Raw genomic sequence first — 18814 nt, forward strand, 5'->3', positions numbered from 1 at the left:
GGTTTGAAACTTGGCTAAACGACTCCGATAAGCGTTACCTGGCGGAATAATGCCGACGTTCGTAGTTCACACTTTTTCCACCAGAGGGCTAAACTTCTGGTTTGAAACTTGGCTAACCGACTCCGATAAGCGCCACCTGGCGGAATAATGCCGAAGTTCGTAGTTCAAACTTTTTCCACCAGAGGGCTAAACTTCTGGTTTGAAACTTGGCTAACCGACTCCGATAAGCGCCACCTGGCGGAATAATGCCGAAGTTTATAGTTCACGTTTTTTCCACCAGAGGGCTAAACTTCTGGTTTGAAACTTGGCTAATCGACTCCGATAAGCGCCACCTGGCGGAATAATGCCGAAGTTCGTAGTTTACGTTTTTTCCACCAGAGGGCTAAACTTCTGGTTTGAAACTTGGCTAATCGACTCCGATAAGCGCCACCTGGCGGAATAATGCCGAAGTTCGTAGTTCACGTTTTTTCCACCAGAGGGCTAAACTTCTGGTTTGAAACTTGGCTAAACAACTAAATTTAAATCGGATTAAAACCGGAATAAGCAAAGCTTTTTGCTAGGACAAAGGGCGTTTGAATAGGGTTTTCCCCTTCTTCAAAAAAGACTTTTAAAGGGTTTGTATATTCAAGTGATTGATACATAACAAGACATTGTTAACTGCTTAGAACTCTATTATCACAATCTATTGTTTTAGGCTGTCTAATATGTTTGTCCATCAAGTGATCTACTAAGAGTAATTAATACGGGCTTGTAAAGAAGAGTTTCGAAACATGTTACACAAACATATTGAAAGCACCGTCAATCGTTTTTCATCGTATATGTTATAGCCAACTTGATAAACAAACATTTGTAGACATCCTTTATAATTAGACCTTAAGGTATTTTTATACACTGGATTTCAAAAAATTTGCGAACACAAAAATTTGCTTTTATCTTGACACTGACAAATTAAAACACCAAATCATCATCAAAAGGCTGTTACTTGATATTTAAAGCGTATGCAAATTTATTGAAAGCCACTACTGACGACATCAAAATGTGTACAGCAGAATTGTCTAACGTGATTTTTCACTTTAAATCATAGGCGTACTTCTAATTGTTATCTATTACAATTAATGTCAAAAGTTAATGAAAAATGCCGAGACATTTTAGGGTAGTCGAAAAAGCAAAAACTATTGAAAACCGGTCGCTAAGAGAAGTTGCTACTGATTTGCAAATAATGTAATCCAAGATAAAATGTTTAGAAAAAAATCAAAAGGACGCCACTGTTTAAACCTTGATTTACATCATCGAAATTAAGAGAAAGATCCATCATAACGAAAAAATGAGTCAGATTTCGGTGTCGCCAATAGTAAATCAAAAGCAGTTAGTGTTCAAAACTGAACGAAAACGAAAGTAAACATCATTGAGTTCTCTCTAGGTGGAGAAAATATGCTGGCTTAATGCACAATTTTAGAATTTGTGATAAAAACCAAACATTTACAGCGAAGAATTAAATAAACTGGCCCACACATAGAAATCAAATTTTTGAGAAATCTTCCTAAAGAACATCAACCATTATTGGTGTATTTTAATAGCTAGAAAAATTTCTCTACAATTGGATAAATAGAACAGAGAAACTAAACTAAGCAACTTTCCTCAGACCTCAAAATGGACAACAAGTTAATTAATAATAAAATTAACTGCTTTAAATGTAATCATTGCCAACTTTAAGATTTGACTAAAGCAACTAATTCCAAAATAATGTAAACAAGATGACAGGAATAGAGACAATAGTACAAAATTTAATGGTGTAAGTAAGATCAAAGATGTAGAATTTCAATCTCTTACTTGTGGTCAAACTGAATGCAAAGATTTACGTCAAATTCTAGTTCTTAATTGAATTTTACAGCATGCTCTAAATCCTTCACCTGTTATGAGACCTGCTTACCACCAAGTTTTCACATTACAGAGGTGTCAGCAAGCAACATCAAACTATAGACAGCGACAGCACCAACATAAGCCTTCTGTTTCTTCAACTTGTCATCCAACTGTAATTACTACCACAAAGCAGAATTTCTGTCCTTCCAAGTCTTCAGTCGAATTTTCAGAAATAGTCATCTAGAAATGAATGTGAAGATTCAGGTTACAAGATCAATACAACTTACTCTCCAATTTCTTCGGCATTTTAGGAATTCAACCATCTCTTTGCTGATAGTACGGTTTTTTTTCGCCTCGCCTAACAACATTGAGAATATTGAGATTGTTTCCAAGTTCTTCAATTTTTCAAAGAGCTGTTGCTAGCAATTGGAAGTTCGTACAGAGACTAACTGCGACGACTTCTGCTTCTTATCCATGCATAACCACTCTCAACGTTTTGCAGACTGAAATCAAGACAATTGTTCAAAATTTACCAAAATTACTTACGCCTAAAAGTTAATGAGTAGGCCCAATTGCTAGTAGGCATAAAAACACATTATTCGTTCAACCAATCACATTCAAGTATTTTCCTCCATTTTCAAGTCTAGTGGAAATTTGAACAAATGGTGGCAAATTTAAATATTGGTTTTTAACAACAATTGGTTGAAGTTTACAAATAAGGTACTAAAATAAAAAAAAAATGCTACTGTTTAAAGCCTGATTTACATTATCGATATTAAGAGAAAAATTCATGACAATGAAAAAATCTCGTCTCATTTCGGCGTCGACAATAGTAGTAAATTAGAAGAGGTTACAGTGTTCGAAACTAAACGAAAACGAAAGTAAACATCATTGAGTTCTCTCTAGGTGGACAAAATATGCTGGCTTTAGAATTTGAGATATATAAAAACGAAATATTTACAGAGAAGAATTAAATAAACTGGCCCACACAAAAAAATCAAATTTTTGAGAAATCTTCCTAAAGAACACCAACTACTATTGGTAGATTTTGATATAGAAAATTTTCTCTTACAATTGGATAAATAGAATAGTAAAACTAAACTAAGCAACTTTCTTTAGACCTCAAAATGCACAACAAGTCACTAATTAATAATAAAATTAACTGCTTTAAATGTAATTATTGCCAACTTTAAGATTTGACTAAAGCAACTAATTCCAAAATAATGTAAACAACAAGATGACACAAATAGAGACAATAGTACAAAGTTTAGTGGTGTAAGGTAAACGATGTTGAATTTCAATCTCTTAATTGTGGTCAAACACAAAGCAAAGATTTGCGTCAAATTCTTGTTCTTAATTGAATGTTAAATCATGCTCTAAATCCTTCAACAGTTATGAGACCTGCTTACCACAAGTTTTGACATTACAGAGTCAGCAACATCAAACTGGAGACAGCGACAGCACCAACATAAGCGTTGTGTTTCCTCAACTTGTCACCCAACTTTTGATACCGTAAACGGAATTTCTCAGTCCTTCCAAGTCTTCGGTGGACTTTTCAGAAATTGTCATCTACAGATGAATGTGAAGATTCAGGTTACAAGATTATTGCGTCTTACTCTTCAATTTCTTTGCCATTTTAGGAATTCAACCGTCTCTTTGCTGGTGGTACGCTTTTTCTATCGCCTCGCCTAATAATGTTCACATTGTATCCAATTTCTTCAATTTTCCAAAGTGTTGCTAGCAACGATTTCTACTTCTTGGCCACGCATAACCACTCTCAACGTTTTGCAATCTGAAATGAGAACAATTGTTCAAAATTTACTAAAACTACTTTCGACTAAAAGTCAATGAGTAGGCACAACTGTTAGTAGGCACAAAAACACATTATTCGCTCACCCAATCAGATTCAAGTATTTTCCTTCATTTTCAAGTCCAGTGGAAATTTGAACCGATGGTGGCAAATTTAAATTTTGCTTTTTAACAATTGGTTGAAAATAAATTTTAAAATTTTAAAGACAAAGGACAGTTTACAATTTTTAAACATCAATCAATTTTATGTGCGTAATTTTGATTCCGCGATAGTAATAATTGAATCTGTGCTAAACTTAAGCTCACATAACTTCACACCTCATGTAAATGCTGTTTAATTTGAATCGCTCACTTCAAGATCATATTTCGCCAAAATTTTGGAGCTTAGAGATAAATTTTAAGAGGATTTATGTGTTGAATTGTACCATGAACAGGTCCTTGTGAGTTAAAACACCCTTTCATGTACAATCCAATGCGAAAATACTCTCAAATTTTGACGAATTTTGAGCATGAAGTGAGCTAGTAAAAGTAAATGTACTTATTATTAATTACCTTACATGCAAATTTACTTGTTTGAAAAGGAAGGAAATGATGTCTGTTCCAACTAGAAACGTCAAGCAGATCTAATTTTTCCAGAAAATTGTTTCCATTTGTGCCCTTCTTGTGATGTTCATATTAAGTTTGTCCTTTCTATGGCTCAGGAGACCACAGACTTGTTTCTCTTCCACCACCAACATAACCTAACACTGAATAATTGTGTGAAAGCTGAGAAGCAAACAATTAATTTACAAGTTACCTGTTTTCACATTAAACAAACAAGTGGATACTTGATATGCACATTTCATAACAAAAGCAGTGATTGCCTACTCATCAGCATTTAAACCAATTTCTTCAAAACTTCAGGGGCTCTCAGCAACTTAACGACATCAGTGAAACCATTGTGAAAATTTCCCAAAAATCCTTCCATCCAGGAAACAGTAGAACATCAAGTCTTTGTGAAAACAATGAAGATTTTCATACCAATACCATTCACTGCAATGTAGAGAGAAATTAGCCTCAACACAACTAGAACTTCATGGTGAACAAAAACGGTGCAATTGTGATGAACAGCTCCACGCCGCCTCTACTTACTCGAAATAAACGAAGTATTAATAAAGAGTCTCATCTTGAAAGTTGAATGTTGGATTTTGATAAATTTCTCCAATTTCCACGACTAAAAACACAATCAGAATTGAAATGAGTGCTCCTATGATCATTTAGTACTCACCACAGGTTCTCACGTCCACATTTTAATGTTGAAAAAGCATTTTCAAAAGAGCACAACACCGTAATCGCCATTTTGTTCATGCGTTCACTGTCGGTATCAAGTTACAGGTTTCTGCATTACCTTACGATTTTTAGTTTAGACTTTGGTTCCTAGATCGCGCCACTTTCTATCAATGGCGGTAATTTCAAATGATTCCCATGCAAAGTTCTTTTTTTCTTAAAATAATAGGGTAGATTTTGGTCTACAGAGGGTTCTAACGTCGATACTTTAATCAGTTTGACTCGCTTCGCTCGCCAACACAAGTTTAGATCGCTTGATCAAAATTTGGGGCTTTGACACTTATAATCTAACGAGACGATCGTAAATCGCATTACCTCAAACCGGAAGACCCAGATAACTCGCAAACGTAGCTCCGAGGTAATTAGCCAATCAGACAAAGGTGCCTCTGTGCAATGCAATTAATACACTAAAATGCACAACATAGGAGCTGGAATCAACTTTACCCCTTTGGTGGCACACGAAGTTTCCACACGTCCTATGCATAAGTTCGAGGAAAGCGATTATTAAAACCAAGTAGTTACATAATAAGTGGTGCGTGATATACAAAGTTTTATCTACACAACAATTAGAATGTCATCAAAATCAGTAAAATAAACTAGAAATGAGAGTGATTGATGAATAAAATTAGACGTGCGGCCTTTCTTTATCAATAACCCTCGAACGAACCCCAAGCAGACATTCAAATGAGTGCTTCGCATTAATGATGAAGAGGAATTGGCATTGACAAAACACTGATTGAGAACGCTCATTTCAAATCAAAGTCTACATGACGTCACTAATCACTACGACATTCTAGTGCGATGATGCTTTTACGAGTTTCCAATGGAATTAAATAGTTTGAGAGGCCAAGAACTATGATTCCATCGATTCGAGAAAGTTTCCAAACTTCATTAAGTTGAGTGGTCGGCTCATACTATCGTCGTTAAGTGACGGCTATTAATTGGATGTTTAATTGTGATTAATTACGCAACTTGGCATTTTATTGATAGTTCGGTCATGTAGGGCAGGACGATGTATCAAGTCTATGAATTTTCTGTAGATCTGTATCAAATTTCCCTCGATCCTTCGGATCTCGGGAAACAAACATGGGCGAGATGGCTCGTAACGTCGTCCAATGGGTGGTTTCGATAATCTGTGCTCACTAAAACAAATTTGTGAACGCGCACAATGTTTTTTACACTACCGTGGATTCGTAAACTCAGTTATTCTTCAGAATTGTCTTTGCATTTCTAAGTTCTCGTCAGATTTAGGTGTAATGAGCGGTCAGTGGAAAAACCATTGAAACTTGGAAATGTAAGAGTTTGGATGCCTAAACAAACAACAACGATTTCCACCCCACATAAAACCCTTTCACTAATCCTCTGTTTCGTACATAATGCTCCAAGCTCATCTAAAACATTTTTAACTATAGTTGAGGCACTCAAAGGGCACCTGAGAAGACTCTAGAACAATGCGTAGCCAACATACATATCTATCTCAGTGAAATTTCGTTAAAATCCCCGTTTATTCATCATTTCGTATAAAACTCGCAGTTCCACTTTTGAGCTTTTACCTAATCTGACAGCTTCATTCAGAGAATGCTTTTAAACTTCCTCATACCTAAACTTTTAAATTCTAATTTAATCCCGCATGGAAATTTCGATATTTTCGAAAGGCATTGTTAAATGAAAGCTTTCAAGATTGAATTAGGGTTGTGGTGAAATTTAATCGATCCCAGAGATGCAAGAAGTGGCGAGATGGTCACGCTTGAGAAATCGATGAGTTTCCAATGTGTTGGATTTGTTCTTATTGTTGTGAAAATCCGGTTTATTTATTTGTAATGTAAATTCCGAGGAGGAGTGCTAGAATATTCAATCGGATGTCTCAGTGTAAATTTATGTGGATCAAGTTTGGAAAGAATTGTTCGTGGAAACTACATATTTGCTGGCGATCTCTCAGCGAAGCGATCATTTCCTTTAGATACTTTTCTGGAATTGATCGATAGCCTCATCAATTATCGGACTTCGTTGGCACCATTTCTAGTACTCGTGGGACTTCTCCACCAGAATTAAACCGTTTCTTCGCATTTTACTTCTTAAACAACCAGTAAAACCAATTAATCCTAATAAGAAGGTAAATTCGTATCTAAAAGAAAAATGTAAAATTTCAAATTTTCCGCTCGAAATTTCGAAGGTTGCGCAACTGGGAAATAAAGATTCGTCTCTGCGCAACTTCGCATTATGCCTTAACTAACCTTTCTACTGCAAGTATGCCTTTTCAGAGCACGAAACACCTTTGGTAGCACCCACGCACAAAAAGTTCAAAAAGTGAGGTTAGTTTAGACAATGTCAATGTTTCCACTTTTCAGTAATACCAACTTCTAAATTTCGAATCTTGATGTATTAGCTTTGGAAATTTTGAGATAACGAGGTTGGCACCATTGTCCCCACAATTTGAAATAAAACTTGCTGAAACGGCAAGAAATAAATTTGATTCGGACAGATTCACATTGACAAAACTTGCACGATCGTCTTTTGTACCCCAAAACCTAACAAAAAGAACAAATTACACTATGCAAATTTAAAAAATAGTGACCTTGAGTGACATTAGCCACCTAAATTAATAGTAAAGTCCGTTTTTTTTAAAAAAACCACCAACACCGCAATTTTCCCCTGCATTACAACCGGCAACGTTGCCTAGGGAGATTTTTGGTGAGAAAATAGTCAAATTTTTGACATTTCTGAAAATTAGGCAGTGTTTCCGTTAAAAACGTGTTGCTTTTACAGCCTGTTGGATTGCAAATCAAAGGATTTAATAGTGAAAAGACTCGGCACAGCCTGAAAGGCCGTTTTGTGTAATCAAATTGTCAATTAGGCAGCTAACCTATTTGATTTTATGACCAAAAAGTCAACATCGACAATGTTGCCGGTTGTAAAGTGGTGGGAGAGTGCGGTGTTGGTGGTTTTTTAATAAAAAAAACGGACTTTGGCTCGCTTCGCTCGCCTCTGTTATAGAGAAGCGTGTCCTTGGTTCCGCACGCACAATTTTTCTTTAATAATTTAAATCAAATAGTAGAAAAGCGCTTTTCGCACGAGTTACCCACAATACTTTTTCGCCAATCTTCAGTTTACCACACATAGACGCTCCTTTTGTTAAGTTAATTAATGAAACGTCGTCAACCGCCCATTCCCAATTGTTTATCGTCAAATCTAATCAACACAGCTGTAATTGTGACGAACTCAATTCCGCTTTTAGTAACCCAAACTCCGTCCTAACCAAGATCAAACGCACTGTAATCACTTTGTCATTAATCGTGCCTAGAAACATCAAACAGCTCTGAGTTTCCACTTTTTCTGCGTAAAGACCTTAAACTTGAAGAAATAGTTGTGGAAAACGCTGAAGCAGCTTAGGAAAAACAGAATTAAGATGTTCAGACGTGCCTCATCCGTGTCAGTGCACAATTTAACTTGTAAAACTTTGGAGAGTATTATGTGAAGCAATATCCATTAAGCAGTCATATTACAATCGTTGCATTTTTTACGAGATTTCAGCGACTGGTTTATTTTCAGGTTGAGGAGTGGAATCTTATTCAAGTGCTCGGAATATTTTGCATTAATATTTCATGAAGGTGGGACTAATATGCAAGATTCTTTAATACCACGCTCAGGTTCAGAGGGGAAAAAGCTCGTTTACTTTTATTTATGGGGAAAGTTTGATTTTAATTTACATGCAGTAATCTGTAATGAAGCTTGTAATTCATTTTCTTGAATAAACTTACAATGAACTTGCGGGTAAAGCATGAGAAATAAGTTTCTTTATGGAGTCGTGGCAGCAAAAATTAATGGGGAATTGATTGTTTCGTGTCACTTAACTCCTGTTGTGTTTTAGTCCCAAAACAACAACACGTCTTCAGCCGCTGTTTGGAAAGCTAATTTAGGAGCACAAGGGAAGTTGTGGTGTTATAGCTATCAATTCAGTGCATAAACAGAGAGGTGGAGCCAAATAAAATTTTCGAAAATTGGTCTATTTCGCTCTAATAATTCTGTAATTTTACACGTCTAATAAGCATGATAAGAAGAATAATCTGCATAAGTTTAAACACGCTAGGCCAGACCTCACGAAACTAGAGCAAAAAACACAACCCAAACTACCTAAAAACTGTAATGCACCTCGTTATTACAAAAATCTCTCTAATGCAATTCCGCTTGAAGGCAGCCCGTATTGTTGCAACAGAGAAAATGTCTCCTCCAAACGTCCCATTACCCATAACAAATGGCCCAACAAGCGCACCATTCTTCGGCCCTCCAGCATTTCGAATGCATGCACGTCCCTCGAGTTTACTTCCTCGTCCCTGAGTTATTTCCAGGCTACATTTATGAAGCTGTTATCCCTAGTCATTTTAACAAATATAAAACAGAGACTCGCTCAACTCCCTGGAATTGACGGGAAATGGAAGAAGCCATAGCCAGTCCACACACGTCTGAATTCGATGCGACGAAATGACGAATTTTCGCCACATGTAAATTGGTATTGACACTAAAAAGTCTCATTTTGAGTAATGTTTATTGATCTTAGCGTCAGGGGCGGATTCAGGGCGGTTGGAGCCGCGAGTTGTCCAGAATAGAGCAATTCCGCGCTTCCGAATTTTTCTACTTTTAACTTCCTATTTCGTTTGAATAAAACGAGTGTGAGGTTTCAGATTATGGCCGGAAACGTTTTAAACAAGCTTTCAGAGCGTTTCGTCAGGAGGCAAGTGTAAAACAGGAAAATAAAAGTGTACATTGTAAAATCCTTTCGTCCGACTTTGTGTTCGGACCGAATTCGAATCAAATGCAAAAGATTCAGTTTGTTTCATGTGGTCATTGCGATGGGGGATTTGAAATGGAAAAATGTCGACTGTTGTGGCAATTCGAGGGAATATTTGGCTTTTAGATCTAAGTTTATTCATTTAGAGATAAATTTAAAGGTACTGTGTGTACAGAATAGAAGGAAAAATTTGTAAAATAAAAACTAACAACCCCGAATTTTTCATAGGCAATAATTCAGTTATTTGTCGTCGCACGTCGAATTTGAGCCCGGATTTAGAATCTGCGTGAAATTCTGCGTAAAATGAGCTGCATAACGCATTTTTACTCCAAAAAAATAAGTGAGAAATCGATCGAAATAACTCATTTTGGCCCTCTGACGCCACCCAAAACGGTTAGTCGGTTATAACTCAATTGTTTGTTGACGTACGGAGAAAATAGGCACAGTTTTGGATTCAGTGTGAAGTTTACCGTTAAATGAGCCCAAATAACTTGAGTTAGTTTCACAAATAACCGAGACATTAACCAAAATCTGTTTTCAAAAGGGTTTTTTTGGAGTCATTTTCAATATTTTTTTTAGGGCAAAAACGACGTTTAATACTTCTGAATTATACATCAATCAAACTTTCCAAATCTCCGATCGGTAGGTCAAATAGTTTACGAGTGGCGATCAAATATCAAAAAATTCAAAAAAAAATTATCGATAAACCCGCGAAAAAATCGATCATCGAATTTTGAATATTTGAGGGCGAATTCTAAAGAAAAAGGCGCGAGGAAAATGATGGCGCAAGCCGTTTCCTTTTAGCTGTTGTAGTTTCGAAGATATCAAGTGGTAAACATTTCAAAAATGAAAATTTAGTTTCCGAAATTTTGGAGGGCCGTAACTCAGTTATTTGTTGTCGATTTTGGGCCCCGAAATATCGACCGAGGTAGGTTAAAAAAATCAGTAATAGAAGAAATGAAGAAAGCAAAATTATTAATAAACAACATTTAGGATTTCCGATTAAAACTGAGCTCTTCCAAACTGTAGAAACTCTTGGATAATCCCCGTTCCGCCTAAACCCAAAAGATCCACCTGTTTGCGTCTCCACAATGCCCGCATTCATCTTCCAGCTTCCCGGATAAAACACTAATTAATTCCGTAATGAGCCAAACGTCCCAATTCCTCAAGGTCCCCCCATTAAACCCTCCCCAGATTGAATCCAAATAAGTCACAGGTAAGCGAGCAAACTAATTTAAGTTAACAAGTTGAAAATCGCGAAACTTTTTTCCCCACCCCATCCAAATATTTGTCGAAGCAAATGAAGCCCAAGATGAATTTTGCAAACATTTATTTCTCACTACATCCATTTGTACCGAGCGACCACTAAAAAAACAGGCCAGGACTCAGTCTGATTTTTTATGCTCAGCCGGTACCTCCACATTTAATATTAAATGGTACAAAAACAAGATCTTTGGTTAGGATTTAAGGGATGTTGTACAACTTTAGACGCACTGAGCGGTCGCTTCGCCGATATTGCGAACGATCACTGTTGAGGCTCTTCGGGCGGCCATCCAGTGAGATGCGCGCCGCCCGAGGCCGCCTAGTCATACTTTCTCTTCGCCGTTGGCGGGGTACGAAGAACGGACGAACTGCAATGAGAGACAGACAAATCATTCGCGCTAAAGCGGGCGAGAGGAGTAGAAAGCTTCATTTTGGAAAAAATCGTGTAGGATACACGACGATTACAGTACTTTCGAAGCTAACTAACGAAGCTATTACCGCACCCGATGTTGAAACGGCAAAATAGGAAAATTTCCACTCGATGACAAATGGAGAAAATAATTATCCCAATCAATTTTTCCAGTAAATTCATTTTCCGGAACTACAGGACCATTTTTCATTCGCTCCAAGGAAATATTTTACCGTCTATAAAAGCGTCAAAGTTATCCCTCGAGGTCAACAGTACGATAAATTCGGATTATCGTCATGTATTACATTTATTGGAAATTGCGGCGTATTAGATAATAAAAATAATTTGAAGAGTTATTCGCCGCCGTAATAACATTCATTCCATCGAGCACCTATTGAACTCTCTCGTTTCGCAATTAGTCTAATTAGCGAGCGGCCCGAAGCACTTTACAATTTTTTTAGTTTGTTTAAAAAAGTTAGTTTGTACCTTACGTACCGAAACGGTGGTAACTGTGCATGAATTGGCTCGAGGACGAAACATCACCGTGCGCCATTTTCTTTTAACCTGAGCCATAACCTAAAATTAAAAAAAACGATCATTTGCGTCACAAGTGCGTGATGGGATTTTTCGCACGAGTCGGAGTTGTTGTCGCGAGTGTTGGCGTGCTACGTACCTCTCCGTTGCAGAAACAGAAGAGAATAGCCACGCACAAACCCTGCAAATAAATCGTTTATTAATAATCAAATGATGGTTAATCAGAAAACGTTTCATTAAAACTAACAAATTGTTCACGTCAAACGGTAATGAAACATAATTTGTAGTAAGAGAACCCTTATCAAGTGCTTCATTAAAAGCGGCGAAATTACAGCAATTATAATAAGAAGTTGCTCTGATAACATTATCGCGGATAATGGCGCCCAGGTAATCAACTAGTACAATTAATGAGAAGGAATTTCAGATCGATGAGGGTAAAATGGTCAAAAATGACACTGTATTTTCATTTGAGTGCGTTAATAGACCATTTTCACACCGTATGCGTTAATATTGGAAAAAATAGCATAAACAACCCGTTTTTAATACACTATTATAAAACTCGTGTTTTAATAAGTTATTTCAGCACTCATTTTCGATTAGCAGAATCTCGCCTCTCCTCAGATGAGATTATAACGTCATTACCGCGACTACTTAGCCGTCTTAATCAATGAAATTAACTCTTCAATTAATCCGAGCAGTTAAGCGGTTAGAACACCTCCAGTTCGCCATTTCCATCATAATCTCTTCATTCGCTCGAGTCGACCAGATTCTAATCGTTTTGCCCTTGTAAAGACATCTTATCGTTTGAAATCAATCAGGGAGACAATAAGGTCACTCATTGCCACCCCTTAGCCCATGTTTTATCTAGTAGAAGTTTCCATTAAATGAGGGTTCTGACCTGAATCAAGCGCGCGCTATAGAAATAAACTTGTCGTCTGACGAGGGTTTCCAAATTAGGTGTATTAAAGGTGTTATTAATTTGTTTTAGTTTTCGGAGAGTCACACTATTTGGACAATGGAGGGTTGAATGATTAATGGCTTAAGAAGGTTTTTCCGGGCGATTATTCTTGGTGGGAATAATAGAGAGACTCTTAATAGGATTTAGTTTTTCACTCACTTGCTGATGATGAAAATGAGACACTACTGAAAGGAGGTTCGTGAGGATGCGGCCAGAAGGAAAACCTGGATTTTCTTTCTTTGACGATAGCGAGTTCAATCTTTCTATAAATACGATGTTACGGGCCTTTGATAAGAATGATGTTCCCGTTTTCATTACACTGGGAAATCGAATGTAATATTGAACTGTACTAAACCTTAGTTAATGACTCGCATGTCTTTTAAAGGAGGTCGTAGTTGGGAGATGACTGAATTCTTAACTAAAAAATTGCGAGAAAAACAAATTAAACGGGCATAATTCAATTATTTGTTGACGTACGTTAAAAATTCGTCCAGTTTTAGATTCTACGTGAAGTTTTCCGTTTAATGAGTCCAAATAGGTTGAGTTTGCTTCACAAATAACCGAGATATTGACCAAAATCTATTTTCAAAAGAGATTTTTTGAACTCATTTTTAGCGACGTTTAATACTTCTGAATTGTACATCAATCGAAATCTGTCAACTGGCCAAATCTCAGATCGATAGATCAAATATTTTATGAGTGGCTACCATAAAACAAAATTTTTTTTTAGGACCGTTTATTAATACAAGGTGTTTATAAATGCTTCTAGCATCAAGGGTGGCTGTGGAATTCCTGTCGTACACTATTTTGCCGCTTTGTTTCCATAGTGAATATAACTATCATAAAAATTATTTATAATGTTATTTACGTCAATGAGGTTCAGTTAGAGTTTTGTGTCCAAGTTTCTGATTTTCAGGTTTTAAACCACAACTAGAACAGTTTATTGCTAAAAAATTACTTTGCTCCATGTTTGAGGTTAACTGCAAATGTGAGTTGAAAAATCGAAACCCACATTTGTAATGAGCGGCAATTTCTTATAATATGAACATGAATAATGAATCATCATAGATGGAAATTTTTATAATTCACTGGTGCACTGAACCAATAAAAAACCCTTAGGTGGTTGCTATGACAATTTGCATTATTTCAAATCGTCCGCGCTTATGCTAACCTATCACAGAAGAAGCAGCGTTACCATGGTGACAGTTGTTGATTCTCGTGATCTGATGCAGTTTAGAATTTCACGTTCTAAATCTAATAACTGCAGTGAACTACAAAGGGTTTTATATTAAAAAATGGATAGTGATGATAGTGATTTGGAAAATTGTGCTCCTCCTGAGATAACTAAAGCAGCAAAAGCAACAACGGCCGCTTTACTGCCACCTAAATCGGTGAAAATTTATGATACAAATCTTTCATGGACTGGCGTAAGGACAAAAAAGCAAATTCATTCTCGGAGTCTTTAGTTTTGGCTTATTTTGGAGAATTGGCTGATAAGTATAAATCTTCAACACTTTGGACTCAATATTCCACGTTAAGAAACACTCTTGAAATTCATCATAATATAAAATTGGAAAATTACGGAAAACTAAGAGCAAATCGGACGGATACAAACCAAAAAAAGCTAAAACATTCACTTCAAAAGAGATACACAATTTCATCAAGAATGCAAATGACAAAATGTATTTGGCAACCAAGGTACAGTTTGTAAAACCTGCGTGACTAAAAATGTTACTAATTATTTTTTTACTTAGGTGGCATTAATTATGGGTGTCATGGGTGCCTGCCGGTACAATGAGATGAAAGAAATGAATGTTCAAGATATTCAGGATTTAACGTCTGCAATGTTAGTGACCCAACCGAACACAAAAAACAAGATAATTCGAAAATTTACAATCACAGGTGATTTTTATGAAATAAGCAAGAAATACATTGCTCTACGCCCTCCTGATGTTGCATGCCGTTCTTTTTTTTCTCAATCATCAAAATGGTCGTTGCACAAGTCAAAGAATTGGGATTAAAAAGTTTGCTTCGATGGGGAAACAAATTGCCACATTTTTGGATCTTTCTAACCCTGAATTGTATACTGGACATTCATTTAGGAGATTTTCAGCAACTTTACTTGTGGACGCAGGTGGCGACATCACGGCCTTGAAGAGACACGGAGGGTGGAGGTCCAGTACAGTACAGGCTATATCGATGACTCAATGCAAAACCAATTGGATACGGCAGAAAAATTGTTCAGTCGAAACAAAATAACTCCATTATTAAGACATCAAAGGAGAATTTAACGATGGACATCACCACACCAGCTCTAAGTATTGCAAACTGTTCGAATTTTACAATAAATATCCATAAATAAACAATCCATAAAATGGATTAAAGTTAAAATGTTCATTTGTAAAAATTTAATTTCACTACTTGGTCGTAGAAAAAGTATAGTATTATATTCGCAATTATGGTCAGGTCAGGTCAGTTCGCCTACGGCTCGTTTCGCAAACGTCATCCTCGCGAATAATGTCTACCATAATTGCTCATATAATAATATACTATTCATCGATTGAGTAAGAATTTTTTTTCGCAAAAAAAACGACTATCGAATTTTTGGTATTTGAGGGCGCATTCTAATGAAGAAAATCGCGAAAAAACGATGGCGCAAACCGTTTATTTTATCTGGCGCAGTTTCGGAAATATCAGGTCATAAATCTGTCATCTGTCACATTTAATTTTCATTTTTGATTGAACGGCCTGCGGCTCTCAGAACAAGTTTTAGCCGTTTTTTATCGTTGCGAAAAACGCAATTTTTCCAATTTCAAGTTGTCAAAAATTGCCTATTGCGAAAAATTAATTTGTTTGAAATAAATTGGGCTTTGAAAAGAGTTAATCTTGGCCTCCATTGAACACTTTTTAAAACTTTAGGTTCATCACAACACTTTCGAAAACACCACAGGCGAAGAAAAAAATAATCGCACTCAAAATAATCCAAATTGCACTATAAACCGCACTTTCTTCTACCACGATTGTTGTCAAACTGACGAAAACACCAATAAAGCCGTTTTTTGCCACTTAGTCATTTGGGTTTTTATTGACTGACATAATGGCATTAAGACACGGCGATTCTAGGAAACTTCATTAATTTTTTCTCCGGGAACAGCGACGTTTCGTAACGCGAAATTTGACAATTACATCAAACCGCGTTGTCTGATATTGAGGTAAAAAGTATTACAAGCTACCTACCAGTCCGTTAAAGTTATTAAAGTACTAGTCGGACGAAGTCCAATTTCGCTTGATACATTTTCGCCGCATTAATATTCCCCTCTTGCTTCAACTTTTAATCGAAACCGCCTCGACTAGTTAAAAAACTCAAAAGTGGGTCGAGCACTCAATTAGAAATATTCCAATAGATTAGAAGAGGAACGCCATCATAATTTTCCATAGCGCCCGCTTCTCATATGGTTTTAATGCGTCGGGAGAATTTTTACGATGTCCAATTTAATCTGCTGGATTTGATGTGGAGAGGATTTAACAGGTTCCCGGTCGAAACAGGAACAGATTGCACTGGGAACTGACTTTTTTCCATAATTACGATGAAAATCGGGTCAAAAATACAGGAATAGTTTTCGTTCGATTTGGGATGAAATCTGAACGGATTTGAATAAAAGTCAGGAAAAGTGACGTGTGGTTAGTCAAAAGTGACAGACATTACAATGCAGGCTCGTTAGGGCGAAAAGCGATGCATACAATTTGAATCTGGTTTGTTGGCAAGCAAGACAAGGGGGCATCGAATTACTTGCAATGTAAAAAAATTCCTCCACCATTTTCGACCCCTTTTAAGTAGACTTAGGTAATTAAAAAACGACGCAGATGGCCCAGGGCTTCTACTGAAATTTCGCCATTGTTTGTAAGTGCTTATTTATGTACAAGAGATAAACTTCCCTCCAACCAAATTCCTATTAATTACGCCTCCGCTGGCTGCAGAAGTTCAAGACCTACTGACCTGTAGAGAAGCCGTCATGGCGGACACAACTTCATAATAGTGTTCCCAGGGGTGATTCGTCTCCGGTCTGAAAGGGGTCAAAAGGAAGTTCAATCCCAGCAATGGTACCAACAGCATCGTCGCTCTGGAAAAAAACGACAAAATAACTACAGACTCTCCCGATTACATCACTCGTTGCGTAATGAGCACATTAAATAACGCATTTTCTTATTAAACAAGTGGTGTAATAGAGCTCATTACATAACAGTAGTGCTGAAATTGAATAAAAAACAATATTTTGACTGTACGAGGGTTAAATAGCAAATCGAATTACCTGAGCGCCTGGAGTGAAGTTCTGGAAACTCCGGATCCCGTGCCTCCATTTGCAGGACCTCGCCGTAACTTGATTAGGAGAACTCTGACAATGTTGACCAAGAATACAATGTTGAGGACGACGGTGGCGACGACGGGAACCAGAAGGATGTAGTTGAAATCCCGGTCGTGGATCCAGCATCTGGAATACAAACAGACGGCAATTAGTTCGTTTCGAAAATGGGAGAAAAGAGGAGGAATTGAAACGGGGGTGCATCGGTGTATTGGAAATTTGAAATTATTCGCCAGTTTTCATTTAGAATTGGGCGGTTTCAGGCTTCTGTGGACAACAGAAGTCTCTCCAATCATCAAATCGAAATCGAAAGATTTAGCAGAAAACACTCCGTCTGCAGCGGTGTATAATAATTCGATCAATCATCAGATCTACTACACGACACGTAGAGTAAATAAATAACTCAAACATCCTGAAGCTGTTAAATAAATCACGCACTGCAATTAAAACACGTTCTTGACGTCCAATTTCGTTTCTTTAGCTCAAAATTGTGAAAATTGCAAGTTTCAATAAAAATTTCGAAAGTTTTCGTTTGAATCAGCAATCAATATTTCCAAAATTTGCTTCCCTTGTTCTAAAATTATGTAACTTGGCAGAATCGTTAATCGTTATTTACAGTCGCGTGTGGTAACTTACATTTTACAGCGCGAAATCAGTTTGAAGCACGACGGCGTAGCGCTTGTTTGAGCGCTGTAAAATGGTTAACGCACAAGAGTTGTATTAAACTTTTTGGCCGAAAATTTTTAATTTAAATAATTGGGTTTTTCAAAATTCATGAGAAATGTCACATCTGACATTTATAAATTTCATCATCTGTCAATTCTGTCAATTTTGTAGTTGGTGCACAAAAAGTACACAAGATGGCGCTGTATAAAAAAAGTTTTAATTGACTTTAAAAATAGAAATATTGTCTTAATTGAAATAATAATTTAGGTAGATTCCACTTTTGTGATCAATCTTTATTATGATAAAGTGATTTTAATTTATAAACTCATCTGAAGAGCAGACGATTTGGGCAATTTTTACCGCACGGCGTGTGTAAACGTCCAGGGCGCTTGTAAATCTAGTGTTTCGGAAAATGTCAATTGAATGTTAATTTGACGTTTACAATTCATGAGGCCAAAAACGTTTTTAAAATAATAATCTATCTAAATTTCGTTGTTGTAGACCCAAAATTATTCGAGTTACGATAATAATTATTGAAAAATTTCTTATTTTTAAACCCCATAAACATTTTTCGAAATTTTAGGTTTGTCCAAGCATAGAAAACTTCAAAAATTTTACTTTTTGCTTCAAAAAATATAAAATATGGTAAAATGATCTAAATATCTCCAAATTTCGATCTTGTTAGCCCGAAAATAAACTCAAAAAGTTTCGTTCAATCTAGAAATAAAAATGTTTAAAATTGATTTTCCTTGTTCTAAAATTATTATTATTAATAGTCATGAAAAGAATAATCTGTAAAAATTTCGTTCTTCAAAATCCAAAATTTCACAAATTACGAAAAT

The 18814-nt window shown here is 36.5% G+C and overlaps 2 protein-coding genes and 1 long non-coding RNA gene across 7 annotated transcripts in view; 1 reads left to right on the plus strand and 2 right to left on the minus strand.

Annotated features, from left to right (window-relative positions):
- Nucleotides 1-602: 602 nt before the first annotated feature.
- On the minus strand, nucleotides 603-7319 carry LOC148169114 (uncharacterized). 4 transcript variants are annotated; one of them, XR_015770744.1, is made up of 10 exons: nucleotides 7230-7319; nucleotides 6464-7120; nucleotides 4937-6386; nucleotides 4801-4882; nucleotides 4466-4701; nucleotides 4222-4415; nucleotides 3477-3652; nucleotides 3270-3429; nucleotides 2148-2363; nucleotides 603-2100 (listed from the first exon to the last, which is right to left on the minus strand). It is a non-coding gene; the product is annotated as an uncharacterized LOC148169114 (long non-coding RNA). The 4 variants fall into 4 exon arrangements; XR_015770745.1 differs by having other exon boundaries at nucleotides 4937-6137; nucleotides 6180-7120; XR_015770746.1 differs by having other exon boundaries at nucleotides 4227-4415; nucleotides 4937-7120.
- A 3956-nt stretch (nucleotides 7320-11275) lies between these two features.
- The window catches only part of Dh31-R (Diuretic hormone 31 Receptor), a 32777-nt gene continuing 25238 nt past the window's right edge, over nucleotides 11276-18814 (minus strand). The window contains exons 7-11 of one of the 2 annotated variants that reach the window (XM_088044988.1): nucleotides 17256-17435; nucleotides 16943-17066; nucleotides 12127-12168; nucleotides 11940-12029; nucleotides 11276-11412 (exon numbers count right to left, since the gene is read on the minus strand). In XM_088044988.1, coding sequence (XP_087901114.1) covers nucleotides 11368-11412; nucleotides 11940-12029; nucleotides 12127-12168; nucleotides 16943-17066; nucleotides 17256-17435 — 481 coding nt within the window. In that variant the 3' untranslated portion in view covers nucleotides 11276-11367. The remainder of the gene's footprint in view (nucleotides 11413-11939; nucleotides 12030-12126; nucleotides 12169-16942; nucleotides 17067-17255; nucleotides 17436-18814) is intronic. The other variant, XM_088044989.1, reaches the window with a different exon arrangement.
- LOC148169116 (uncharacterized) lies at nucleotides 14139-15307 on the plus strand. The gene is made up of 3 exons (XM_088044978.1): nucleotides 14139-14643; nucleotides 15048-15129; nucleotides 15191-15307. Exons 1-3 carry the CDS (start codon nucleotides 14363-14365, stop codon nucleotides 15305-15307), a joined length of 480 nt encoding a protein of 159 aa, XP_087901104.1. The 5' UTR covers nucleotides 14139-14362.

Source organism: Gnatocerus cornutus, chromosome 9 (assembly GCF_029298725.1).
Source record: "Gnatocerus cornutus isolate USDA-ARS CGAHR chromosome 9, icGnaCorn1.1, whole genome shotgun sequence".
In the NCBI taxonomy this organism is placed as follows: domain Eukaryota; kingdom Metazoa; phylum Arthropoda; class Insecta; order Coleoptera; family Tenebrionidae; genus Gnatocerus; species Gnatocerus cornutus.

Excerpts from the sequence above, each read along its gene's own strand:
- LOC148169116 (XM_088044978.1), top strand. The coding sequence starts at position 14,363 with ATGGACTGGCGTAAGGACAAAAAAGCAAATTCATTCTCGGAGTCTTTA. Across the intron at positions 14,644-15,047 it reads AAATGTATTTGGCAACCAAG|GAGATTTTCAGCAACTTTAC; the intron begins GTACAGTTTGTA and ends ACATTCATTTAG. Across the intron at positions 15,130-15,190 it reads GAGGGTGGAGGTCCAGTACA|TCGAAACAAAATAACTCCAT; the intron begins GTACAGGCTATA and ends AAAATTGTTCAG.